General features: G+C 36.7%; 1 protein-coding gene across 2 annotated transcripts in view; it reads left to right on the top strand.

The window, feature by feature from the left end:
- PRKDC (protein kinase, DNA-activated, catalytic subunit) overlaps positions 1-27,700 on the top strand; it is a 214,317-nt gene that overhangs the window by 30,069 nt on the left and 156,548 nt on the right. For both annotated transcript variants that reach the window (XM_078441702.2, XM_078441703.2), the window contains 10 exons: positions 562-677; positions 1,212-1,371; positions 2,346-2,432; positions 2,883-3,002; positions 3,440-3,599; positions 16,835-16,938; positions 19,486-19,576; positions 20,373-20,536; positions 21,243-21,395; positions 25,872-25,979. In XM_078441702.2, the coding sequence (XP_078297828.2) occupies positions 562-677; positions 1,212-1,371; positions 2,346-2,432; positions 2,883-3,002; positions 3,440-3,599; positions 16,835-16,938; positions 19,486-19,576; positions 20,373-20,536; positions 21,243-21,395; positions 25,872-25,979 (1,263 nt within the window). The remainder of the gene's footprint in view (positions 1-561; positions 678-1,211; positions 1,372-2,345; positions 2,433-2,882; positions 3,003-3,439; positions 3,600-16,834; positions 16,939-19,485; positions 19,577-20,372; positions 20,537-21,242; positions 21,396-25,871; positions 25,980-27,700) is intronic.

The raw sequence follows: 27,700 nt of genomic DNA, 5'->3' as shown, positions 1-27,700 counted from the left end.
TTGTCTTCAGTGGCTTCCCTTGTACTTCCTTTCTCTTCTTGTTTTCTCTCTTCTGTTTCCTGCCCTTTTTACTTCACCTCCAGCAGGGCAGTGGTCACCTCTGAGACCATTTCCCATGTAAACCTAGAATCCACCCCAATCCTTCTTTATAGCTTCCAGTGTGTATTTCTAACTGCTTGTTTTACATTTCCACCTGAGTTTGATGACACATAGTCTGTTCATAGTGAGTTACTGTTACTTAATACTATTAATGATTCCTGTTTCTCAGTTTGAAACCTCAAAGTCCTTATGGACACGTTCTAATGTTCTGAACGTGTACCTCTGTCAAGGCATCGTTGCTAGTTCCTTCAAGAAGGTATAGCCCTCCCTTTTCATATTTTTGTATTTGTACTATTCCTTTATCACTTCACTTTGGCACTTCCTTTGTCTTTTTCTTTAATGTTTTTGAGCTTTGTCATCTTTATTAAATTATAAACTTTATTAAATTGTATTACTTGTAATTGAGGACCCATATATGCCTTTCTCACTTTGATAAAGTCTTTGGATACATCTACTTTCAAGGATGAAAACGAAGCTACTGGTGTTTGGGTGATCCCGACCTCCGATCCAGCTGCTAACTTGCATCCTGCTAAACCCAAAGATTTTTCAGCTTTCATTAACCTGGTGGAAATTTGCAGGTATTTAAAAAAATTCTAAGTATTTAGACACTTCTATGGATGTAGGAGATGAAAAAGTAAAAGACTTAAAATCTAAAATTGCTTATATGAATCTTTATATCTAAATGTACCAGCTTAGAATTATCGTCGTTTTCTGTTTAAAAGATCCTCAGGTAGGGAGGGGTGTCTGGGTGGCTCAGTCAGTTAAGCATCTGACATTTGATTTCGGCTCGGGTCATGATCTCATGGTTCCTGGGATCAAGCCCCATGCTGGGCTGTGCACTAAAAGCGTGGAGCCTGCTTGGGATTCTCTCTCCCTCTCTTGCTGTCCCTACTCTGTTCTTGCTTGTGCATATGCTCTCTCTCTGTCTCTCTCTCTCAAAATAAATAAATAAACTTAAAAAAAAAAAGATATCCTCGGGAAAAGAGGAACATGAAAGTATTTACATAATGGAATCATATACCTTTTTGATTATATCCCTTATAATTTTGAAGCAGAATAAAAATATTATATGATAAAAACTTCTACATTAAGCTTTTAATTTGTTTTTACAGAGAGATTCTTCCTGAGAAACATGTAGAATTTTTTGAGCCATGGGTATATTCATTTGCGTATGAATTAATTTTGCAGTCTACACGGTTGCCTCTCATCAGTGGTTTTTACAAATTGCTTTCTGTTGCTGTGAGAAATGCCAAGAAAATAAAATATTTTAAGGTGAGTGTTTTTTTGTGCGGACATTGAATATTCCTGTGTTTTTTAGGTTGCACGAGTGTGTATAAGTGCATTATAAAATAGTATAGTATATTGCAGTTTTAAAGTCTCATTTTCTGTGCTTTTAAAAATAGTGTGAGTGGCAATTGGATGACACTGTAAAAAAAGTTAATGGTATTTTCTGCTCTGCTTTACAAGCATCTGGCTGGTAAGGTTAGATTACCAGAGGTTCTCAAAGTGTGGTCCTAGGACCAGCAGCATCAGCATTACCTGAGAAATCTGTGCCCTCTCCAGACTTAGCTAATCAGAAACTCTGGGGGCAAGGCCGCACAGTCTGTGCTAGTAGACCACCCAGGTGATCTGGTGGCTAGTGACATTGGAGAATAACTAGGTTAGTGCACCTAATGCTCCAGTTTATCCCGAGCAGTCCAATCGGTTGATCACAGGGTGGGCAGGGTCTCTTGGTTCGTAGGTGTATGTACTGGAAGACAGGAAAGGGAAAGGGGAAGTGGACTTACCCAGGCCTCTGGCTTTTGACTAGTCATTCACCTATTACCTTAACGTTTTGTTTCTCTCTGGCCTCTGCCTAAAGTGTTATCAGAGCTTTTTTTTGTTTTTTTCCCCCTCTGCGCAAGACGTTGGCAAAGTGAAAATGGATTCACTCCTTAGAAGTAAGACTGAGGGGCCCCTGGGTGGCTCAGTCGGCTGAGTGTTCCACTTGGGCTCAGGTCATGATCTCACGGTTGATGAGTTCGAGCCCTGCGTCGAGCCATGTGCTGACAGCTCAGAGCCTGGAGCCTGGTTCTGATTCTGTGTCTCCCTCTCTGCCCCTCCCTGGCTTGTGCTCTCTCTCTTTCTCCCTCTCTCTCAAAAATAAACATTAAAAAAAAAAAAGAAGTAAGACTGGGAACTGCTACATTAGGACACAGAATTACATGATGTTGTTCACTTTACTAATTTACTGCTTTATTCAACAGGGAGTTGGGCTAAAGAGTCAGACACAGTCTCCTGAGGACCCAGAAAAGTATTCTTGCTTTGCTTTGTTTGCAAAATTTGGTAAAGAGGTAATTTTTAAATGATTTATCCAATGTTTTCATGGGCTATTTAAAAATTAAAGTATGTTAATAAAAAAATCTTAGTGATCATAAATTATCTAATGACTTAAAAATTGGTTTGCTTAATCCAGATTGGGGTTAAGGGATTAGGAAGCACTAACAGAGGAAATCGTTGTATTTCAAAAGTCCCTTGAGTTTTCATTAAATAGTTTGTATGATGTCAACTCAAAACTAATGGATTCTTTAGCTCTCCATATAATGAGAATTAAGTACTTCAACAGATGAATTTTTCCTGGAGATCAGTGCTTACTTTGTAAATAACAGTAGCCATGTCATATAAAAGCTACGTGATCAATTTTTGTGTTTGAGAATAAGGGTAAATATTTTTTAGCTGATTCTCAGATTATAGGCTCTATTCAGGTACACAGGTCCGTCTTTTTCTTTTTCTTTTTTGTTAAGGTTTCATTTAAAATGAAGCAATACAAAGATGAACTTTTGGCCTCCTGTTTGACCTTTATTCTGTCCCTGCCACATGACATCATTGAACTTGATATTAGAGCCTATGTTCCTGCATTGCAGGTAAATACATTGTCTTAAGCAAATCCATTTTTTTCCCACATAATGTTATGTTTTCTAGAAAACATGGAACTGTCAAGGTCTTGCCACTATAGTTATAGCAGGTGCTTACCCATCAGACACCCCTGGTTCAAGTTCTACTTCTGCCACTTAGTAGCCTTGGGACTTGGGACACTTGGCTTGGCCTCTCAGAACTTCCCTGACAGGTGGATGTGAAGATTAAACTTTCCTTGTGTTGAAAGTTTTGCAGTAGAACACCAGCTACATAGACTGGTGGTGCTCCTTTTCCCAGGAATGACCTTGGATGCCCCTCCTTACCTCCAGCAGTATCTGTCAGTAGAAAGGCTTATTCACTAGAAACCACAACTAATTGGTGTTTTTTTCTCTTTAAATGTTAAATTCCCTGTATTTCAGTTTACCTTGTTTGTATTGATATGTAGATGGCTTTTAAACTGGGCCTGAGCTATCCCCCACTGGCAGAAGTAGGCCTGAATGCCCTAGAAGAATGGTCCGTTTACATCTGCAAACATGTAATTCAGCCCTATTATAAAGACATTTTACCCAGCCTTGATGGATATCTGAAAATTTCAGCCTTGTCAGGTAAGGTTTGGAAGAATTGTGATGTGTATCTTAAATAAAATGACAATGTAATAACTTTAGTAGGACTATTTGTATTTCTGCAACTTCTGTAATTTGAGCCTAACGTATTCAAAATATGTTTGATTGAGATTTTTGTAATATTCCCAATTTAGTCAATATAATTGGGACATAAGAAAATACTTGAGATATTAAACCTTGTTTTCATTTTATTCACTTATATCCTACCAAGATTTATAGAATCTTCAAGGGCAAAACTCTATCTTTAATATATTGAACTCCTTATAAATCCTAATACACTGCCTTGCAAATAAATAAATAGTTAAATAAGTAGGGATTAAAACTATGAAAATTTAACAGTAATTTTATATTTTGTTAATTTTTATTGGTTTTCCAAATATAATTGATTAAACACTAATGTTAGCCAGTTTAGAAGAATTGCCATAGTCGGTTTGGGAAAAGATTCAAAGGAAAAAAATGATTGGGCCAGGCAAAAGTGTGACCAGTCAAGAAAAGTAGTAATTAGAGTTCAGGGGGACAGATTTACTTGAACCAGAATGAACATGGACACTGTTCTTAGATGGAGCAAAAAGAAAGATTCAGACTGGAGAAAGTGAAACATTGCTAAGACTTTACAAGTTAGTGTCATGAAAAATTAAGTGAGTTAAGTATTAAATTTGTAAAATTTTATCTACATGAACTGTTTTATTATTCAACTTAAGTATTGTTGATTTGGAAATAGTAAGTGAAAGTTGTGTGACACATTTTGTTCACTGAGTCGGTTTTTCTGACACCCTTGATGTATATTCAGAGTTCAAGAAGAGTCACAATTTTGGGAGATTTTTCTGTAAATGTTAGCAATAACAAGCTTATTTAGAGACAAAAAAAAATAAGTTAATGTTTATAGGTTACTTAGGCTTTTAAAATTCACATCATATAAGGATTGCTGTATTTGAGTAGATCACTAAAAAACATGGACTTAGTTAAAAAAAAAATGAAGATATCTCATAGCAAATACTTTGTTGGTACTTTTTGTTTTCTAGAATTTAGTTCTGTCAATTAGCTCATTGAAAAGATTTATGTCGGGGCTCCTGGGTGGCTCAGTTGGTTAAGCATCCAGCTTAAGCTCAGGTCATGATCTTGTGGTCTGTGAGTTCGAGCCCTGCGTCGAGCTCTGTGCTGACAGCTCAGAGCCTGGAGCCTGCTTTGGATTGTGTGTCTCCCTCTCTCTCTCTGCCCCTCTTCCGCTCATGCCTCTGTGTGTGTCTCTCTCTCAAAAGTAAATAAAATTTTTTTAAAGAATAAAAAAAGAAAAGATTTATGTTTTTTAAAAAATTATAAGGGAAAATACTGTGATTATTTTTTTTAATTGTTTTGAGAGAGAGCATGTGTGCACACAGGCATGCAAGCAGGGGAGAGGGGGGAGAGAGAGAATATTAAACAGGTTCCACGCCTACCGCGGAGCCCGAAGCTCACAACCACGAGATCATGACCTGAGCTGAAATCAGGAGTTGGACACTTAACTGAGCCACCAATGCACCTTGACACTGTGATTCTTTTAAGCAAAAGGATATTGCTATTCATAAATATGTGTACTTTAGACAATTAGAAGATAGGGAAAAACAGAGAGTAGGTAAAGTAAGTAATAAAAGAAAATCCATAAACTTAAAGACAACTCCTATTTTTAGTAATGTTTTATTTGAAATTATATCAGACTTTCAGGACAGTTGCACTAATAGTGAAAGGAACTCCTGTATACTCTACACAGATTCCACAAGTAAGGTTTTGTTCCCTGTTTTATTGTTGCATGTATTCTCCTTATATTAGGTGATAATATGTGTGTGTATTTATACATGACATTTTTTTCTGAACCCTTTATAAGTTGCAGACATCATGGATGTTTATGCCTAAATGTTGCAATGTGTATTTCTTTTTTTTTTTTTTTAATTTTTTTTTTAACGTTTATTTATTTTTGAGACAGAGAGAGACAGAGCATGAACAGGGGAGGGGCAGAGAGAGAGGGAGACACAGAATCTGAAACAGGCCCCAGTCTCTGAGCTGTCAGCACAGAGCCCGATGCGGGGCTCGAACTCACGGACCGTGAGATCGTGACCTGAGCCGAAGTCGGACGCTTAACCGACCGAGCCACCCAGGTGCCCCAACAAATGTGTATTTCTTAAGAGTGAGGACATTATATCATACAACCATGGTATCATTATCAAAATCAGGAAGAATAACACAGATACAGTATTTTTTTCTAATCTATAATCCATATGTAGATTTCTCAGTTATCCCATTAATTTCTTTTATAGCTATACTTTTCCTGATACAGCATTCAATCTAGGACTCTGTGTTGGATTTAATTATCATAATGCCTTAGCTTTCTTTAATGTGGGTAGCTCTTTAGCCTGTCTTAGTTCTCATGTGTGGGCTTGTCTGTTTTCTCATGATGAGGTTCAGGGATGCTATTTTGGCAGAAACACCCAGAACTGATGCCATGGCCTCCTCATAGCATCATGATAGTAATTGGTGCCATTACCAGTTATGTTCATTTTGACAGTTTGGTTAGTGAGTTTCTGCTCCACCTTTATGTAACCCTAAAGTTATAGTTTTACCTTTGTGGGAGTTAGTCATTTGAAATCCTCTTCCTTTCTTCTCCTAAAGTATTCAGTCCTAAGACCTTTAGGCAGCACAGAGCAAGTTAGGTGTTAGGGTAGCAGTGGTCGTCCCCAGGAACATAAGGGGGGCAACTTGGAGGGGCAGCCTGGCATGGAGCTGGAGCAGGGTGGGGGGTTCCCGCATGTTGGGCTTCATAAGGTGTGGAGGTCAAGGCGGGATGGGGAAGGTGACATATGGGTGATTGATCAAATAAATAAATAAAGGTTAACAGAAGCTAGATTTCTCTTTGTTAGAGAAGGGAGTTACAAATAGAGAAAGAGAAAACTAAAGTGAACCCTATGGTATTGGATAGCAAATGGATGTATTGGTGTGAGATCATGGTACTTCCTCTTTCCCTCTCCCCGTCTTTTTCTCTGCCTTTCTTCCTCTCTGTCTCTCTTGCTCACACACACAGACACTTATATACATACACACATGTGGGTAAATTAAGGTAAAAATAGAGACGACAGAGTGAGTCAAGAGTTGGATAAAAATAGAGATGACAGAGTGTGTGTGTGTGTGTGTGTGTGTGCGTGCGCGCGTGCACACGCACGCATGTATTCCAAATCAGTCCATTGAAAGGGCCTGCTTTGGAACAGTGATACCTTAATAGTAATGAACAAACCTAGTGCCCAGATCATGGTTTCTAAATGTCATTTTACATTGAAAGGAACCAGAACTCCTTGGAGAGATGACTGGCTCCAGCCTGGGACAGGGGAAATACAAGATGAACCTAGAATGTTATATTTTCTGAGACATCAGGAAATTAAGAAGGTGTTCAAAGAATGATGGAGAAATGTTACAGGCAAAATTGGGGATAATTTGGATCAGCAAAAAAAGATAATCATAGGAGGATCAAGACAGAGTAGGAGAATCCTGAGCACACCTCCTTCTGTGAACACACGAAGGCTACAACTACATATAGAGCACCTCTCACTCAGAATGACCTGAGACTAACAAAAGAGCTCTTTTATGGCTAAAGATCAAGAAAAAGCCACATTGAGACACATAGGAAGGGCAGAGATGCAGACTGTTGAGACCCTTACCCCTAGTGCAGTGACCCACAGCAGGAGGGTTATCACAGGCATGGAGGAGTGAAGGATTCAGGCCACATTGGGGACCTGTATCAGGAAGATGAGCCCCATAACATATGGCTTTGAAAACCAGTGAGACTTAATTCTGGAAGAGCTGGAGGGCTATGGGAAACCAAGACTGCATTCTTTTTTTTTTTGATTTAACTTTATTTTTTATTTTTTAAAATTTACATCCAGATTATTTGGTATATAGTGAAGCAATGATTTCAGTAGATTCCTTAATGCCCCTTCCCCATTTAGCCCATCCCCCCCTCCCACAACCCCTCCAGCAATCCTTAGTTTGTTCTCCATATTTAGGAGTCTCTTGTTCTGTCCCCCTCCCTGTTTTTATATTATTTTTGTTTCCCTTCCCTTATGTTCATCTGTTTTGTATCTTAAAGTCCTCATATGAGTGAAGTCATATGATTATGTTTTTCTCTGACTAATTTCATTTAGCATAATACCCTCCAGTTCCATCCACATAGTTGCAAGTGGCAAGATTTCATTCTTTTTGATTGCTGAGTAATACTCCATTGTATATATAGACCACAACTTCTTTATCCATTCATCCATCGATGGACATTTGGGCTCTTTCCATACTTTGGCTATTGTCGATAGTGCTGCTATAAACTTGGGGGTGCATGTGTCCCTTCGAAACAGCACACCTGTATCCCTTAGATAAATGCCTAGTAGTGCAATTGCTGGGTCGTAGGGTAGTTCTATTTTTAGTTTTTTTGAAGGCCCTCCATACTGTTTTCCAGAGTGGCTGCACCAGCTTGCATCCCACCAACAATGCAAAAGAGATCCTCTTTCTCCGCATCCTCGCCAACCTCTGTTGTTCCCTGAGTTAATGTTAGCCATTCTGACAGGCGTAAGGTGGTATCTCATTGTGGTTTTGATTTGTATTTCCCTGATGATGAGTGATGTGGAGCCTTTTTTCATGTGTCGGTTGGCCATCTGGATGTCTTCTTTGGAGAAGTGTCTATTTATGTCTTTTGCCCATTTCTTCACTGGATTACTTGTTTTTTGGGTGTTGAGTTTGATAAGTTCTTTGTAGATTTTGGATACTAACCCTTTATCTGATACGTCATTTGCAGTTATCTTCTCCCATTCTGTCAGTTGCCTTTTAGTTTTGCTGATTGTTTCCTTTGCTGTGCAGAAGCTTTTTATTTTGATGAGGTCCCAGTAGTTCATTTTTGCTTTTGTTTCCCTTGCCTCCAGAGACATGTTGAGTAAGAAATTGCTGCGGGCAAGATCAAAGAGGTTTTTGCCTGCTTTCTCCTTTTTTTTTTTTTTCTTAATGTTTATTTTTATTTTTGAGAGGGAGAGAAAGTGCGTGAACAGGGGCGGGGCAGAGAGAGAGGGAGACACAGAATCTGAAGCAGGCTCCAGGCCCTGAGCTGTCAGCAGAGTCCAACGTGGATGTCCAACCACAAACCATAAGATCATGACCTGAGCCAAAGTTGGGCGCTTAACTGACTGAGCCACCCAGGTACCCCAAGACTGTACTCTTAAAGGGCCTATGCAGAAACTTACTCACTCTGAGACTAAACAAGGAGGCAACAGTTTGAAAAGCACCTGGTCCACATATGAGGGAGATTTATTGACTGATTTTAGAGTGTGCCAGAGGGGCAGGGCTGTTAGTAACTTTCTCTGGGAATAGAAGTGTTGATGGATGCCGGGTCTGACACCTTGTCTGTCTTGCAACACTCATGCCACCCCGGTGTTCCCAGCAAACCACCTTTGTGCGACCTACCCACCTCAGCAGGCACCATTCCAAAATGGCTCCCACCCTGCTGTACTGGCTGGTGGCCTTGATCCCACCCTAAGCAGATGCAACTCCATCACATCCTGTGGGCAGCCTCAGCCAGGACTGCCCCCCACCCATCAGCTTCTGCCCTGTGGGGGCAGCCCCACCACCAGTGTACCTAGAACAATCACAGCTGGGCTTCAGAGCCAGCAGGTTAGATGATACAGAAGAATGGATCAGTGACTGGAAGACAGAGTGGTGGAAGTTACCCAAATGAAACAGGAAAAAGAAAAATGAATTTTTACAATTAGAATAGATTAAGGGCCCTTTGGGACAACATCATGCATACTATCATTGGCATTATGGGAGTCCAGAAGAAGTAGACAAAAGGGCAGAAATTTTACTTGAATAAATAATGGCTGAGAACTCTCCTAACTGGGGGAAGGAAACGGATATCCAGGTACAGGAAGCACAGAGAGTTCCAAACAACATGAACCCAAAGAGGTCCATATCAAGCCACATAATTAGAATGGCAAAAAATAAAGATAAAATCTAAAAGCAGCAAAAGAAAAGCAACTAATTATATACAAGGAAAGCCCCATAAGGCTCTGAGCTGATTTTTCAGCAGAAACTTTGCAGGCCAGAAGAGTGGCATGATATATTCACAGTGATGAAAGGGGGAAAAAAAACTAAAATCAAGAGCACTCTTCCCAGCAAAGTTATCATTCAGAATTAAAGGAGAGAGAGTGTCCCAAACTAAAGGAGTTCATCACCATTAAACAGGCCTTATAAAAGAGACTTAAGCTGAAAAGAAAGGGTATTAATTAGTAGCAAAAAAATATAAAAAGTATAAATCTTCCTGATCAAGGTAAATACATAGTGAAGATAGTGGATTAATTGCTTTTAAAGTTTATACGTAGGTTAAAAAACAAAAGTAAAATCAGTGATATCTACAATAATTAGTTAAGGGGTATGCAAAAGAAAGATAAAACATGTCGGGGGAGTAAAAATATGGCACTTTTAGAATATGTTCAGATTTCAGTAACGATTAACTTAAAATAGAATGCTGTATATGTAGGGTATTATATATGAAACTCATGGTAACCAGAATTCAAAACCCTGTAATAGATCTGTAAAAAATAAAGAGGAAAGAATCCAAATATAACACTAAAGAAAGTCATCAAATCACAAGGGAGGAGAACAAGAGAAGAGGAATGGAACAAGAAGAACTAAAACACAACTAGAAGACAATGAACAAAATGGCAATAAGTGCATACCTATCAATAATTAAATGTAAATGGACTAAATGCTCCAATCAAAAGACAAAGGATGAATGGATTAAAAAACTAAATTAAGACCCATTAATATGCTGCCGGTAATGACTCATGTCAGACCAGAAGACAAAAAGACACATACAGACTGAAAGTGAAGGAATGGAAGATATTCTATGCAAATGGAAATGAAGAAGAAAAAAAGCCAGGGTAGCAGTACTTATTTCAGACAAAATAAACTTTGTTTTAATTATATTTTTAAAAATTTTTACTTTTTGTCTCTTTTATGTGAGGTACAATAGTCTTAAAAATAAAGACTATAACAAGAGACAGGCTAACTCGATAATGATAAAGGGATCAATTCAGTAAGGGCACGTAATAGTTGAAAGTATCTGTGCACTCAGTATATGAGCACCTAAATATGTAAAGCAAATATTTATAGACAAAAGGAGAAATAATAATACTAGGGGATTTACTTTAACACCCTACTTACATCAATGGATAAATCGTTTAGATAGAAAATCAGAAAGGAAACAGTGGCCTTCAGTGACACACTGGGCCAGATGGACTTAACAGATATGTACAGAACATTCCATCCAAAACCAGCAGAATATGTGTTCTTTTCAAGTGCATGTGGAGTATTCTCTAAGACATTCTTTAGGACAGATCATGTGTTAGGCCACAAAACAAATCTCAGTAAAGGTAAGAAGACTGAAGTTGTATCAAGCATCTTTTCTTACCACAATAGTACAAAACTAGAACTCAATTGCAAGGAAAAAGAGTTGGAATAGACAAACACGTGGAGGCTAAACAACATGCTCCTAAACAACTAATGAGTCCATAAAGAAAGCAAAGAGAAAATTAAAAAATATACTTTGAGGCAAATGAAAATGGAAATACAACATTCCAAAGTCTATGGGACACAATAAAAACAGTTCTAAGAGGGAAATTTATAGCAACATAGGCCAGCCTCAGAATACAAGGATAATCTCAAACAATCTAACCTACACCTAAAGGAACTAGAAAGAGAAAAGCAAAGCACGAAGTTAGTGAAAGGGATAAGGATCAGACCAGAAATAATTGAAACAGACCAAAAAAAAAAAAAAAAAAATTAATGAAACAGAGCTGGTTCTTTGGACACTTTAAAAAAATAGAAAAAAGATAAATCTTTAGCTAGACTCATTAAGAGCCCAAATCAAATCCGTAATAAAAGAGAAGCTATAACTAATACCACAAAAATTTTACAAGAGATTATGAGAGACTACTACAAATAATTATATGCCAATAACTGGACAACCTAGTAGAAATAGATAAATTCTAGAAACATGTTGAGGTGCCTGGGTGGCTCAGTCGGTTGAGTATCCGACTTCAGCTCAGGCCATGATGTCACGGTCTGTGGGTTCCAGCCCTGCATTGGGCTCTGTGCTCACAGCTCGGAGCCTGGAGCCTGCTTCGGATTCTGCGTCCTCTCTCTGCCCCTCCCCTGCTTGCATTCTGTCTCTGTGTCTCTCTCTCTCCAAAATAAATAAACATTAAAAAAATTTTTTTTAAAAATTCTAGAAACCTGCAATCATCCAAGACTGAATTAGGAAAAACTAGAAAACCTGAACAGACCTATTACTAGTAATGAAATTGAATCGGTAATCAAAAACCCCCCTCACAAACAAATGTCTGGGACCAGATGGCTTCACAGGTGAATTCTACCTCACTTTTAAAGAAAAGTTAATACCTATCCTCAAACTGTTTCAAAAATTGAAGAAGAAGGAATGCTTTGAGATTAATTCCGTAAGGCCAGCATTGCTCTGATACCACAACCAAAGACACTACAAAAGAAGGAAATTACAGGTCAGTGTCCATGATGAACATAGACACCAAAACCCTCATCAGAATATTAACAAACTGAATTCAAAATACAGTAAAAGGATCATACACAGGGATCAAATGGGATTTATTCCAGGGATGCAAGGATGGTTCACCATCCACAGATCAATCAATGTGATACACTCCATTAACCAAACGGATAAAAATCATGAGATCATCTTAATAGATAATAGAAAAAACATTGGACACAATTCATCTGTTTTTGATAAAAAATCTCAAGAAAGTGGTTATAGAGACATAGCAACATAATAAAGTCTGTGTATGACAAAGTCACAGCTAATATACTCAATGGTGAAAAGCTGAAAGCTTTTCCTCTAAGATCAGCAACAAGACAAGGAGGATGTCAACTCTTACCACTTTTATTCAACATAGTACTGAAGTCCTAGCCAGAACAATTAGATCTAAAAATAAAAGGCATCCAAATTGGTAAGAAGTAAAACAAAACTGTCACTATTTGTAGATGATGTGATAGAAAATCCTAAAGATGCCACTAGAAACAAAAATAAATTCTGGGGCCCCAGTGGCTCAGTCAGTTGAGCATCCGACTTTGGCTCAGGTCACGATGTCACAGTTCGTGAGTTCAAGCACCACATCGGGCTCTGTGCTGACAGCTCAGAGCCTGAAGCCTGCTTCGGATTCTGTGTCTCCCTCTCTCTCTGCCCCTAACCCATTCACATTCTGTCTCTGTCTCTCTCAAAAATAAATAAACATTAAAAAAAATTTTTTTAAAATCAATAAATTCATTAAAGTTGCAGGATTAAAACTAATATGTGGAAATCTGTTGCATTTCTGTACACTAATAATGAACTGTCAGAGGAATTAAGAAAATTCCATTTACAATTGAATCAAAAAGAATAAAATATCTTGGAGTAAACCTAACCACAGAGGTGAAAGACCTGTACTCTGAAAACTGTATGACGTTGATGAAAGAAATTAAAGATGACACAAGCAAATGGAAAGATGTACCCTGCTTATGGTTTGGAAAAATTAGTATTGTTAAAATGTCCATACTATTAAAAGCAATCTATAGATTCAGTGCAATCCCTATCAAAATACCAATGGCACTTTCACAGAGCTAGAACAAATAATCCTAAAATTTGTATGAACCACAAAAGACCACAAATGGCCAAAGCCATCTTGAGAAAGAAGGACAAAGCTCGAGGTAGAATATATAATGGGGAAAGGACAGTGTGTTTGATAAATGTTATTGGGAAAATTGGAGAACTGCATGTAAAAGAATGAAACTGGATCATTTTCTTATAGCATACACAAAAATAAAATCGATTAAAGACCTAAATGTAGACCTGAATTCATAAAACGCCTAAGAAGTAAACATATGTAGTAAATTCTTGGACATTAAACACTTTTTTTCTGTGCCCTCAGGCAAGGACAACAAAAAAATAAGCAGAACCTTGAAGCAGTTCTGTCTCAGGGAGTTCATAAAATCACTTTTCAAAGTAACACTAACATCTTAGGTGGTATGCATGTTAACATGATCTTCAATTCAGTAAGTCTTAAAAAAATAATATTTGCTTTTACTATGGTAACTATTACTAGTTCAAACCCACATAAGCAAAGATATGTGGGGTCTTACTAAGACCCAGTTGTGAAAAGTGTTCTAGACACCAAAAAGCCCAAGACTGTGCTTTATGAGAAAACTGTCCTTAAGAGAGAAGCGTACCCCAAATTGTATTTCTGCAGTATTGCTTCTACAGTAGCTTCAACAGCTTATCGAATATAACTTACTACCAAACAAATTTCTTTTTTACCAAGAAAACTCAGAGTGGATAATTGAGAATTGTCTTCCGTACTCACGGACTTCTCAAATTCAGTTTGTGAGCACACATGACACCATTGTCTTCAGCCATGTCCATCCCTATACAACTCCAATTGGCAGCATATACACATTCATTAACATGACCCCAAGGTCCTTTCTTGTTATATCCTATAAAAACAAACAAAAGCACACAAACTTAAAAGTGATGCTGACTGATCATCGTTTCAGATTTTATTTTACTGAGTAATTATCTGCATGTGTAGTGATTTTCTATTAATTCACTCAGTCCAAGGTTTCAAGTTGCCTAAAGATCTTAGAAGTTATCTTCCAGCTGCTGTCATGCTACAAAACATAAGTATTGGGGAAATAAAAAGTTTGTCCAAATCATGGTTCAGGTTGTACATAAATTTATAATGTTTTTCATAACTTAAAATTTACATGGGACTGTTTGTGATAATGAGAAAGTTCTGGAGGTAGATGGTGGTGATGATTAGGCAACATTGTGAATGTAGTTAGTGCCACTTAAATGTACACATAAAAATGGTTGAAAGAATACATTTTATGTTATGTGTTTTATATGGCAATAAAAAATGTTATGAGAAGTATGTTAGCACATTGGCTTAGTAAGCCTGAATAAGTATAGGGAAAAACAAGCCCAAGTACAATAATGTACACTTGTATTATAATTAACACTAATAGATAAAAAGACATATTTAAAATTTAAACCAAGCATCCAAGTCTTGATTTTGGCTCATGCCATAATCCTAGGATTGTGGGATTGAGCCCCGCATGGATCCTGCTTGAGATTCTCCCTCTGCCCCTTCCCCACTCTCGCATGTGCTCTCTCTCAAATAAAAAAAAAAAAGTTAAAAATAAAATTAAACTTAAAATTATTAAACTTGTTTCATTTAACAAAGATATGTCTTAGTCATGTAATATGGATTCCTGAAATGTTTCTGCGTTAGTTTCTCTAAGATTTTTTTAGTATGGCGCATCTAAAGCATTATAGTAAACGTTGAAAGCATTTTCAGAGAATTATAGGAACATTCATTTTATATTTTGCATGTACGAGGCCCAACAGAGCTCCTTGAAGATACTTTATAATCTAATCTATTAATACCTTTCAGATACAGGAGAATATTATGCACTTCAGGAGAAGTAAAGGCCTTTGTCAGTTCAGGCACATCGCTACAACAACAGATGGAGAGCATAGTGCTTTAGATCTGCAATTTGAGTCCTAGCTCCAGAGACACAATAGTAAGGTAAAACATTGACCAATTCAGATATCAAAGAGCTCTTGTTCCCATTGTACAAAATTCTGAATTAGTCTGAGCTCAAAAAACAAACAAATCCTCTTTTTATCTCTGGCCCATCAGAGAGTAGATCTCTAACATCTGAACACAAAAGGTCACCAAATGGTCAGCAAACAAATTCTTAGTTATTGCTCCCACCCATGGAGACTTGCTTCTTGGGCATAAGCAAACCAAAAGCACAAAATTATAGAGAGGGAAACTAGACAAAGCAGAGGTAAGGTTCTGTTGTCATTTAGGTTTCATTTCTGGAGCCCAGAAAAGACGTACTGGGATTAAATCACCTGTGAGGTGTCTTCCAACGAACGTAGCTTACTTGGCTCTGTCAGCCAATCTACTGGGCATCTGCAGAACTCATGAAAAATAACTTTATAGCTTTACAGTTAGGGCTCTACACTGGTAATAAAGTGTACATGTGTCAAAGAATTTATTTAACTCAGTAGTTAGTAAAGGCATTGGTAAAATGTTATAACTGGCTTCTATACCCTGAATCGAATCACGAGAAAACATTAGACAAATCCAGATAAAGGAACAGTATACAAAATTTCTGGCATATAATTTTTTGAGTGTTCATTAAATTCAAAGGAAGACTAAATTGTTTCGGTTCAAAGGTTACTAAAAAGACAGGACAGCTAAATATGACATGTGGTTTTGAATAAAGACATTATTAAGCTCAATGCTAGAACCTGAGTGGGGCTGAAGGTTAATTGTGGGTCATGTCTCAAGATGAATGTCCTAATTTGGATAGTTGCAGTGACTGTCATGTAGGAGAATGTCCTTGTAGCAAACATACCTAAAGTATTGAGGAGTGGTGGGGCATCAGGCTGGTAACTTACTCTTAAATGGTTCAGGAAAGAAAAGTATGTTTTTGCCATACTTTAAAATTTTCTCTAAGTTTGTAATCATTTTTAAAAAAAATTATGGAGAGATACTTCACAACTGTAAATATTCTTGCCCCTCACGAGTACCCCTTGATTATTCTTCCTGAATCTCTTAGTACTGCGATGGTTGTAAAATAGTGATTTTCTGACTCCATCATTCCATCATACTAGTTGGCATTCTATTGTAAGAAATTACTTCATTTTCTCACTTCTTTATATTAGTAGGAACTTGTGGATTCTTATTTTTCCAGTGGCTCTAGTCTTTTATCTTTGTTATTCATTTTTATGCTCAGATTGTTCCAGGTTTGGCTTCCATATAAGGAGTGGGAATTGGCTGCTTCAAGCAGCTCCTTCCTAGAACCAAAAAGCTGATTCAGGCTCCTCTTATAAATATAGGTCTACCCAATGTCTGGAGTTAGCCACTTCTTCAAGGAACCATGTTTCTTTTAGTAGACAATGATATTTAAAACCAGGACAACCATTATTAATTATTTTTGTTGTGGAAACTTAATATTTTAATCATAATTAAAATTAGGATTTTAATGTCTCTATTTGGCAGTATTCTGTGTAGTCCCTAGTGTGCATCAAATAAATGAGTGGATGCTATTTGAAATTTATTTTTGTTTACTGTTGATAGATGAGACCAAGAACTGGGAAGTGTCAGCACTTTCTCGGGCTGCCCAGAAAGGATTTAATAAAGTTGTGTTAAAGCATCTGAAAAAGACAAAGAACATTTCATCGGTAAGAAATCCTTTGTATATTCTTTACCTTAAACAATGGAGAGATCAGATTCTAAACTTATGAAGAGTAAAAATCTTTGTTTAAAATGTTAGTTATTCTTATCTATAAAGTAGAGAACAGTATAGAAATAGTTTCAGTGTATTTTGAGCCGTAAAAATGTAAGAAATATTAACTATCTGGTTTATTGTCTTGATCATGTTTTCTTGTTTTCTTTACCTTCAAATATATTTAGTGGCTGAAAGAAAGTAATATGGATCATCTTCAGTAAGCAATCAGAATATTGATATTACGGATATGTAAGATTGATTCATTTAGGCCTTAAATGTATTATTTTGTCAAGTTTAATTGATGCCAGGGTTTATGTTTTTTTGGTGATGATTTCTTGAGATTAGGTTTTTGAGATGTGGCTTATAATGTAATAGGAAACAAAGAATAAAGAGAGAAAAGGGACTATAGAGAAAATACCTATTTTAGGTATGGAGTGAAAATTAAAATTTGAAAAACTTTTAGTGTCTAGAACTGATAATGTAAGCTCTAGGGTAAATTCCTCCACCTCGTTATTTTTGACAGCTTTTGATTGAGACGCTGCGTAGAACTGGAGATGGCTGTCTAAAATATTTAAATTCTTTTATCACATGTAAATAAAACAAAATAAAATTACTTGAGCATATTTCTGGTTTTACAAATAAAACTTCTTTACAGATAGACAATTTCTCATTAGGAGAGTGGTTCTTGATGTGAGGACTCTGTGGGTTCCAGGGTGCAAGGCCAAAGCTATTTTTACTCATTGACATTTGCACTATGGTGTAATGACGGGTAACGCTGTTCATTCCTAAGCACTTTATTAAATCTTGACCCTTGAACACATGTCTTCTTAATGTTCTGTGTGATGAAACAGGAAGTGTGCATAAAGCAGTCTGTTGCATAGTGCAGTGTGGCAATTGTCTTTAGGAAAAGCACTTTGTGATGTTTTGAGCTGTGAGCTAAAGTAGGCACTTTTTCAGGAACACCGTTTTCACTTGAAAGAACAACTGACAAACTGTGGCTGTTCGGTATTTGGCAGAGATTTTATCTAAAATAGAGTGAGACTGTCACTTCAAAGAAAACATCTGAGAGTATTTGTTGCCAATGATAAAATTGCAAGGTTTTAAACAAAAATTAAATTTTGGAAAACTTGAAACCGTTACCGTGAACTTGACAGCTTTTTAACTTAAAGAGTTTTCTGATAATATTGTTGATATTAACCAATGTGACTTTTTTGCATATATAATGAAATGTGTCAACATATGTAAGATCTGCATAACCCAGTAAACCAGTATTTTCACATCACCAGTACATTATGTTACCAAGTCATGCATAGGTAAAAAAATCCACTTGAAGTGCAGGATAGACCAGTGGATTTTAATATAACAGACTACATCAAATTCATTGGTAAGGTTTCAGATTCCACATTGTACCTAAGAAATAACCGGGGGGGGGGGGGGGGGCGTCTGGGTGGCTCAGTCGATGGAGCGTCTGACTCTTGGTTTCAGCCTAGGTCATGATCTCATGGTTCATGACTTCCAGCCCCGCATCAGGCTCTGTGCTGACCATGCAGAGACTGCTTGGGATTCTCTCTCTCTCTTTCCCTCTCTCTCTGCCCCTCCTCTGTTCATTCTCTCCCTCTTTCAAAGTAAATAAGCTTAAAAAAATTTAAAAAAGAGAAATTTTGACTTGTTCAATTTGTATCAAGCTGTTATCTAAAAAGACTATTAAAACACTCCTCCATCTTCCAAATGTGGACTAACAACATATCACTATAGTTGTTTCCTAGTGAGACACACAGTGAAGAGATTTGCACAAGTGTGAAACAGTGTCACCTTCCTGAGGTTTTTTGTTTTATTTGGAAAATGTAATTACTTTTCCTAAAAATATGTCATTTGTTAACATGTAATGGGTTTCAGTGGGGTTTTTTTTTTTGTTTGTTTATTTGTTTTGTTTATTTACTTTGAGACAGAGAGAGAGGATGCGAGCAGGGGAGGGGCACAGAGAGGGAGAGAGAGCATCACCAGCAGGCTCCACGCTGTCAGCACAGAGCCCAACGTGGGGCTGGGTCTCACGAACTGAGATCATGACCTGAGCCGAAATCAGGAGTCAGACTTTCAACCAGCTGAGCCACCCAGGCACCCCTGGGTTTCGTATTTTTAAATAAAACAATAAATAATTTCAAGGTTTTAACTTCTAGTAGGAGAAATTATCAATTAACGTGACCCACTTAAACAAAAGTTCTTTGGGGATCCTTAGTATTTTTTAAGGGTGTAAAGGATCCTGCCAAAACTTTGTGACCACTGGCCTTGGAAATGGACATCTGACTGCAAAACTGGAAAAGATATGACTTCTTTCCATGAATTTGCAGTAATATTTACAGCAGTACTGTATAGGATATAATGAACCATTGAAAGAAATTAATAACAGAGAGGGTCATAAAATCGTTTTTTTTCTTCTCATAATTCTCTTAATCTTTAATTCCGTTAATCATCACATGTGTATTATTGTTCACATTTGCAGAATGAAGTACTGTCCTTAGAAGAAATAAGGATTAGAGTAGTACAGATGCTTGGCTTTCTGGGAGGACAAATAAACAAAAATCTCCTAACAGGTAAACTTTCCTTTAAAATAAATTTATCTCTGTAGATGTATTTGTACTTTGAGTATATACAGATCATGGTATATTGTAGTATTTGCTCCTATATGTGATTTATATATTTTCAAGTGAGATTACAAAGAATAATATTTTGCCAAATGAAATGTTTTGACAATACCCATGCAATCTGGATAACTCAATACTTGTTGACAAGATGTTCTAGTCTGGTTTGTTAAACACATTTTCCATTTCGAAACAGAATCTAATTTGACACTTTTAATATTATACATTGTGTCAGGAATTCAAAGTTAATCTTTGAAAATTCTGATGTTCTTAATATTTGGATATTTATTTAGAGTGTTTTTTTTTCTATCAGAATCAGCATTTTAGATTACTAAAAATTCATCTGTATTTTTAGTTTTGATCTTTCATATTAAGTATACTAATGACTTTTGGTTATTTAGGAAGTTAGAACCTACATTGGGAAAATAAATGTTTACAAAGGGGAGATTTTTATTGTTCATTTACCATTTTTCCACATAACACCTAAAATAATTCTTACTGAAAATGGAAACTAAACATTCCGGACTATTAAACTTGCTTAAACATAATTTTACTTTAAATCAAAGTTAAAAATAGTATGTCAGTGATAATGTAATGGCATGTACATGTCTGAAGTAAAAACAAAAAAGGAAAGATGAATGATGTGTTAAAAGTATAAAAGCATTCTACTTTCACTAATGAATTGTAGAGCAATTGATATTAGAAAGATTTTGAATGAAAACATGCTCTTCCTGATTTTTTTTAACAGCCACATCCTCAGATGAAATGATGAAGAAATATGTGGCATGGGACAGAGAAAAAAGACTCAGTTTTGCAGTACCATTTATAGAAATGAAGCCTGTCATTTATCTGGATGTGTTCTTGCCTCGGGTCACAGAGTTAGCTCTTTCAGCTAGTGACAGACAAACTAAAGTACTTTCATTTTTTATTATTTTATTTATAATCTATGCTTTTTAAGACCTGTATTTGTTTGGAAATAGATAATATATTTCAGACATTCCAATATTATTAATTCTGTATATTCTGTAATATAGCAATTAGACAGTGACTTAATTATCAGAAGTAGATGTTACTAGTAAAAAGTAAACGTAAATCTTAGTAGATAATAACCTGGTAAAACACTAATATACCAAAAAACTGTCCAGAATAGAAAATGCAGTACAAAGTGTACTTAAAACTTATTTCCAATTTGTGCACCATTATTATCACCTTAACTTGGGAGATTAGAAACAGACAATCTCAAGTTTTTATAAATTCATTTGTAAATTTCCAAAAAATGTTTTAAAAATACATTTACTGAAAGTGAAGGTTAAAAATGTGCTGACAAATGAAGTAAAGTTCTGTGATAATGGTAGCAATGAAACATATTTCTTTGAAGGTACCATTCCCAGTTTGTCTAAATCGTTTTTTCATTCTTACCTCTTGGATGCAGATCAAAGTGCACAGAAGCATTAGTTTTATGCAAGAAGTGCTGCTTCCAGTTAATTTATATTTGGGAATGATAGTTACCTGCTACAGAAGTTTTTCTTTTTAAAGGGCTAAGTTGAGTAACATTTCAAAATATTCTTCTCTTGTAAACCTGGAAACTTAAACTTGTTGAACTCCTGGCTTGTTTTAGGTTGCAGCTTGTGAACTTTTACACAGCATAGTTATGTTTATGTTGGGAAAAGCCACTCAGATGCCTGAAAGTGGTCAGGGTTTCCCACCCATGTACCAGCTCTACAAGCGAACTTTCCCCGTGCTACTTCAACTTGCATGTGATGTAGATCAGGTAAGTGAGTGACATTGAATCTGGCACAGTTGCAAAGCTTAAAAAAGTTGGATCTTGTTCAGTGATCTTCAAAGCTTGCTGCGGGTTGGAATACCCTGGGGATCTTGACATAAATGCCGCTGCCTGGCTGCTGCCCCTTGTGACTGTGATTTAATTCTTCAGGGGTATGACCTGGGGATCAGGACTTTTAAAAGCTCTCCTGGTGATTTTTAACGTGCCACAGTTTGGGAATGAATCACTGATCTAGCTAATAGTTGCTGATAGTATAGGCATCTAAAGCTGAATTTGCAGTCTGCCCTCATGTAGGGACTTAACAGTCTCTAGGAATGAAGAAGAGACAAGTAACCATGTACAAGAGTGGAAATAATGACAAGTGGCCTCTTTCTGATGACTTTGTGGCAAATTCTCCATTGCTGCATGAAGCAGGAAAAAGTAGAATTCTCAGTTCATTTCATGAAGCTATGATATCTTCGGTACCAGGATGCACACACAAAAGAGGAAGCTAAATGAAAGATCATTTATTAAAAACAAGAAAACTCATTTCTAAATATAATGGAAAATTCTTCAACATATATGAATGAATACAATCCAGCAATGTATTCAAATGTGCTGTGATTAAATAGGATGTTTGGTTAAAATTGGAAATTTACCATAGAAACGGATTTCAGAAGCAGTAATTCCCTCCATAGAACCCTCAAAGGTGTTTGTCCTGCTGAAACTATTAGTAGTTTAGTGTTCTCTTTAATATGAAAAGAATGTCTCCCTGAATTCTAGAGTTGAATCATCCCCAGGCATGAAGCGCTAATGCCGCCTTGTGCCCGGGCCAGGATAGAAACCCAAGGTGAGAAGTGAGTTGGCCTGTTGAGGGGCAGTGCCTGCAGTGTGGAGTGGTTGCTCAGTATTGCTTCATGTGCATTCAGTTAGTTATTTGCAGTGGTTAGTATTTGGGCCTCTCACCAGGCCATGAGTTCCCTGAGGGCAAGGGCATTAGAAAGGAAGAAGAGATTATTATTTTGAATGTAATTTTTTTTAAACCTGGAAAGCCCAAGAGTGTCAACCGATAAACTGTAGGAATTAACAAAGGAAGAAACTGACGAATTACAAAACAAAATTCTCATATATCAGTGTTCTCATTTATCTTAAATATTAGGATTGATCACTTTGAAAATAGGTCTACAGTATCTTACTCATAGCAGCATCAAAAATATATATAAAATGTCTATAAATGAACTTTAATATGTCAGGTAAATATATGTTTTATGAATACAAAATGAGCATGCTCTGTATCTGAGATAGAAGAATCAATATTGAAAAAACACCAGCTGTTCACTGATCAGTAAGTTTGGTACCATTCCAGCAGAAAGATCATAATTAATTTCATTTTGAACCTAAAAAGTAATCTGAAAGAATAATTGCTTGAGCCTCACCAAGAACAATTTTGAAAGGGTAGAGTAGTGAAGGAAGTCTTGCTTTAGCAGATGCTAAAGCCATGTTATTTATAATAGGGTTGAGCTAGGCAGAGATAGACCAGTGGGAGGGTCTTGTGGCTGCCAAGTGGGTTCATGTGTGTACATCAAAATTGTATATATGGTAGAAGAGGCTTTTAAGTTAGAAGTGGATCATTTAATAAATAATCTTAGGCCAGTCAACTAACCTGAAAAATTAATTCAAATTAAGAGAAGGATAAACAAACTATGAATATATTACAGAAAAATGTAATTAGTTACAGCATGCTGTCTGTCCGTGTGTATCTTTGGATTGGAATGGTCTTTTTCATGATAAAATATGTTTTTTAATATAGAAACACATGAAACTAAAAGTGAACCTCCATCTCATCACCCCTTTCCCAGTCTTATTTCCCTGGAAAATCTACTTTATCCTCTATTGAAAATTTCATGAATATATGCCCAGATCTTTGTGAAAATACGTTTTTACAAATGTGCATATATGCTTTACTTATAAAAAGGATCATAGCATTCAGAAACTCTTTATGTACAGGATGTGATTTCTGCTACTCGGATGGATTTTATTATCGTTACAGTGTAGACAGCCTTCCATGTCTTTCCCTAAAGTTTTGCGTAGAAGTGGAGATTTTCCGACAAAATACAGAAAGCAGATGTATAGAAAAAAATGTTAATGTCTTGATAGTTTTGACTTTATAAATGTTTAAAAATACTGAATGGCACAAAACTCACAATTGTAATGTATACATAATGTGGGGAATTTTTTTGTAACATTCTACTGAAGATAGAAAAGATTTAAAAATGAGCAAATAACAAAAATAGGCAGCTTATAAATGAAGAGATACATATGGCCAATGAAATATATTTTAAAATATTCAATCTTTTTAGTAAATAAGGAAATTAAAATTAAAATGCTATTATTTTCAGCTGTTGTAAAATATTTTAAAAATTGACAGTGTTAAGTGTTGCCAAGCATGATGGAAAGGACCTTGGGAGTTGTGGCTGGAGAGAATGTGGGTGGGCACAGGTTCTCTGTGAGCAGAACAAAACGCTGGGTGACCTGCAGTCCTGGTCCAGCACTTTCCTGACTAGAGATGTGCTCAGACCAGTGTATATTGGACTTTGCCATGATTTCTTTAGAACAGTCACAAATTAGAAATGCCTGCATCTCTAGGGGCACCTTGATGGCTCAGTCAGTTGCACGTCCGACTTTGGCTCAGGTCATGGTCTTGTGGTTTGAGTTCGAGCCCTGTGTCGGGCTCTGTGCTGAGAGCTCAGAGCCTGAATCTGCTCTGGATTCTGTGTCTCCCTCTCTTTCTGCCCCTTCCCTGCTTGCACTTTCTCTCTCTCTCTCAAAATAAATAAACATTAAAAAAAAAAGAAAAAGAAAAATACCTGCATTTCTAATAATAGGATTTGGGCAACTGGTCATGGTATGTCTATATATAGGATACCAGATAGCTAATAAAAATGCTGTTATAGCTTATATATTTATACAAAAATATTCAACATTAAGAGGAAAAGTGGTTATAAAAATGTGTATTATTTTTAAGTGTGCATATACATATATTTAAATGTGTTTAAAAGATTATTTTGAAAGTTAACAGTGATACTTAATGTTCGCAGTGGTTACCTTTGGGATATAGGGTTACAGATGGATAGTTTTCTACATTTTCTATAATTTGTGTAAGGTGTGTGTATATATGTGTTGTATGCATGTGTCTACGCATATATATGTACACACAGGCATATATATATGATTTTGTGAATAATTGTATGAATTCATATGTAGTATGAATAAGAGTGTATAATTCTTTTGGGGAAAAAAAATAATGCTTTAAGACCAGTTAAACTTTCAAACTGAAAGAAAGGTAAGAGCTTTTACTTTGCTTAATCCTTAAAATGGCTTCAAAGGTTAGAAAGCTATTCTTTTGGGGAAAAGTATCCAAGTGCAAGAGGGCTCTGTGTTTAGTCTGAATCCCAAGACATTTCACCTGATTTTTGGCCTGGTATACACACCAGTGTGCTTCATTCTTGAGCTCAGTGTCAGTGGGGGAGATAAAACTCCCCTAGATTTCTTGGTATTCTGTAGGAGCCTTAGTATTTTGAGACACAGAAATGTTTAGGATATAAAGATAGGGAATGTTTGCCTTCACTTCTGCTATAAACTTTTTACTTTTCATGTATAATGAGGATCTGATGTGTAACCGTTTGTCTAGGTAATTGCTGTGTTCCAAAAAGATAAGAAGACTTCTTTTATCTCCCCAAGATGTTCACATGGTCACACCAGATGAGGCCACTGGGTTAAGTTCCCAAGGTTCCAGGAAGATAAGTACTGTCTCCCTGGTTATTTCCTTTCAGAAGGAAGGAGTCCAGGCCTGGCAGACTCCTTGGATTGTAAAAGCCAGGGACCCACAAGACTCTCTGCCCCTGGAGAAACTCTGTTTATATTCTAGAACGTTGGAGTAAGAACCCAGGATCCTTTGCATCCCAGCTCCAAGTAGTAAAGATTTTACTCCTTCTTTTTTGGCAGGATGGGAGAGGTGCTTTTTTCTCCCATATCTCTTCTGTGAAATAGGTTTTGAAGTTTGTATGTGTAGGGCATTGATCTGATTTCCTTTTGTCACCACAAGGGTGTGAATCAGGATGTAGGGAATAACATGATCACTATTTGCTTTGTAGTTGAATAATGATAATGTCTCTGATCCAGAATACCTTGTATGCATGTTTAGGATCAAATAAATAAAGGTAAATATTAAAAAAACAACAATATCTGCCTCCATATTAGAAGAACAGTAAGTTTTAATATGTGTATTTTTCTCTGCTGGATTCTAGGAAAAAGAGAAAAAGGAGCTAGAAAGAGCATGTTCCTCATTGAATTTTAACAAGAAAACTAATAAAAAACCATAGGAGTATTATCACTTAATTTTTCCTGTCATTTAAACAGAACTCTATCCAATGTAAAATTACTTTAACGTGAAGAAAGTAAACTCTAATGGTATTGTTTCTTTAGGTGACGAGGCAACTATATGAGCCACTAGTTATGCAACTGATTCACTGGTTCACTAACAATAAGAAATTTGAAAGTCAGGATACTGTCGCCTTATTAGAAACAATATTGGTGAGTAATGGTTGATTCTTTTCCTGATGTTTGCATTGTCTAGTTATATGTGATCTATGTTTATAGTTTTATTTATTTATTTATTTATTTTGAGAGAGAGATAGAGAATGAATGAGAGTAGCGGGGAGGGGAGAGAGAATCCCAAGCAGGCTCTGCACTATCAGTGTGGAGCCTGACATGGGACTTGATCTCATGAACTGTTGAGATCATGACCTGAGCTGAAGTTGGGCGCTTAACCAACTGAGCTACCCAGGCACCCTTACTTGATCTATATTTAGAACTTTAAGAAAAGTTACCTGTCCAAATATCAAAATGTAGCATCTAGTTAGGTCATATTGTCTTTTTTCTTTTGTTTTAGTGAATAGGTGAAATGACATTTTAACAGACAGGGTGCTGTAATTATTTACTGAAGTGTTGCTTTTATTTTTTTTTAAGTTTTTTTTTTAATGTTTATTTATTTTTGAGAGAGAGTGAGTAGAGGAGGAGGGGCAGAGAGAGAGGGAAACACAGAATCCAAAGTGGGATCCAGGCTCGGAGCTGTCAGCATATAACCCCACGTGGGGCTCAAACTCATGGACCATGAGATCATGACCCGAGCCAAAGTTGTACGCTTAACCAACTGAGCTACCCAGGCGCCCCTACTGAAGTATTACTTTTAAATATTTGCAAGCAGTGTGCACATTTTTTTGTCCTGTCCTCTTTTTTTGGAGAATAGTTATAAATTGACAAACTTCATCTAGATTAAGGCTGTGTGTGTGTGTGTGTGTGTGTGTGTGTGTGTGTAGAATAGGAGTGAATAAGAATGTGCTTGGACTTTTATTAGAGTTGCAGAACCCTCTTTTTAAAAAAAAATCTATAGTACAATAATTAAGAGTAAAAGCAATTTGTTTGAGCTTATCCAGTTTTCTCCTGCATTCAGATTCAACAAGTGAGGAACCTTAGAAACAGTGGCCATTTCCAACAACTGTCCTGAGATTGTAGAGGTAGAATCATTAGGATTGATCACTGGTTCACGGAGGACAGAAGCAGGGAGGTCAGCTTAAAGCCTTAGTGTCATTTGACACTGATTTTATTACAGTTTTCTGAGTTTTTGCAAATAAGTTTACTTTGATTCCTTTAAATGTCATTTTACTTGATTTTTACCTGTTACTTCATCCCTGATTTGGTCTCGTTGTATACTGACTCTGGAATCAGAAGCCCCAGTTAAATGCATAGCAAGTTTGTCCAAACAGACGTTGTGTGTTCCTTGCACGGGAGCATGTTGTGAGGGGGCTGGGAAGACACGCTGCGCAGAGCAGCAGAACACATGCTCCAGATCCCCCAGGACAGTCCTGATGGTACCGTCCTGATGGCAGTCCTGTTGTGTGTGTAATTACAATAGGACTCTTCCCACTCTTAGAGTTACCCTACGTGGATGCTGTGTTGTGGTAGTGGAGTTGCTGAACATTTTAAATTAGGATAGTGACCTGATGTCTGTGGTTTAATTCCCTACAGTGTCTACCAGAGAATCCTGCCTAGAATAAATACGTTTAGGTAAATTTAACTTGTGGCTTATTTGCAATTCAGATGGACTTATTCTAATGTTTCCATTCTGAAGTTTCTTTCTTAGTTGTTTCTCTTCCCCTCTTGATCATCCAAGGGGGCTTAAGTAAGGGTTTCAGAAAGAAATCAGATAAGGTCATGATAATGTAAAGTAAGATAGGTGAGAAAAGGAAAGGTAA

The sequence above is a fragment of the Panthera onca genome, chromosome F2 (assembly GCF_046562875.1).
Source record: "Panthera onca isolate mPanOnc1 chromosome F2, mPanOnc1 haplotype 2, whole genome shotgun sequence".
Lineage (NCBI taxonomy): Eukaryota > Metazoa > Chordata > Mammalia > Carnivora > Felidae > Panthera > Panthera onca.
Note: the sequence above shows the minus strand (reverse complement) of the source record. Positions and strands in the feature narration are given on the sequence as shown.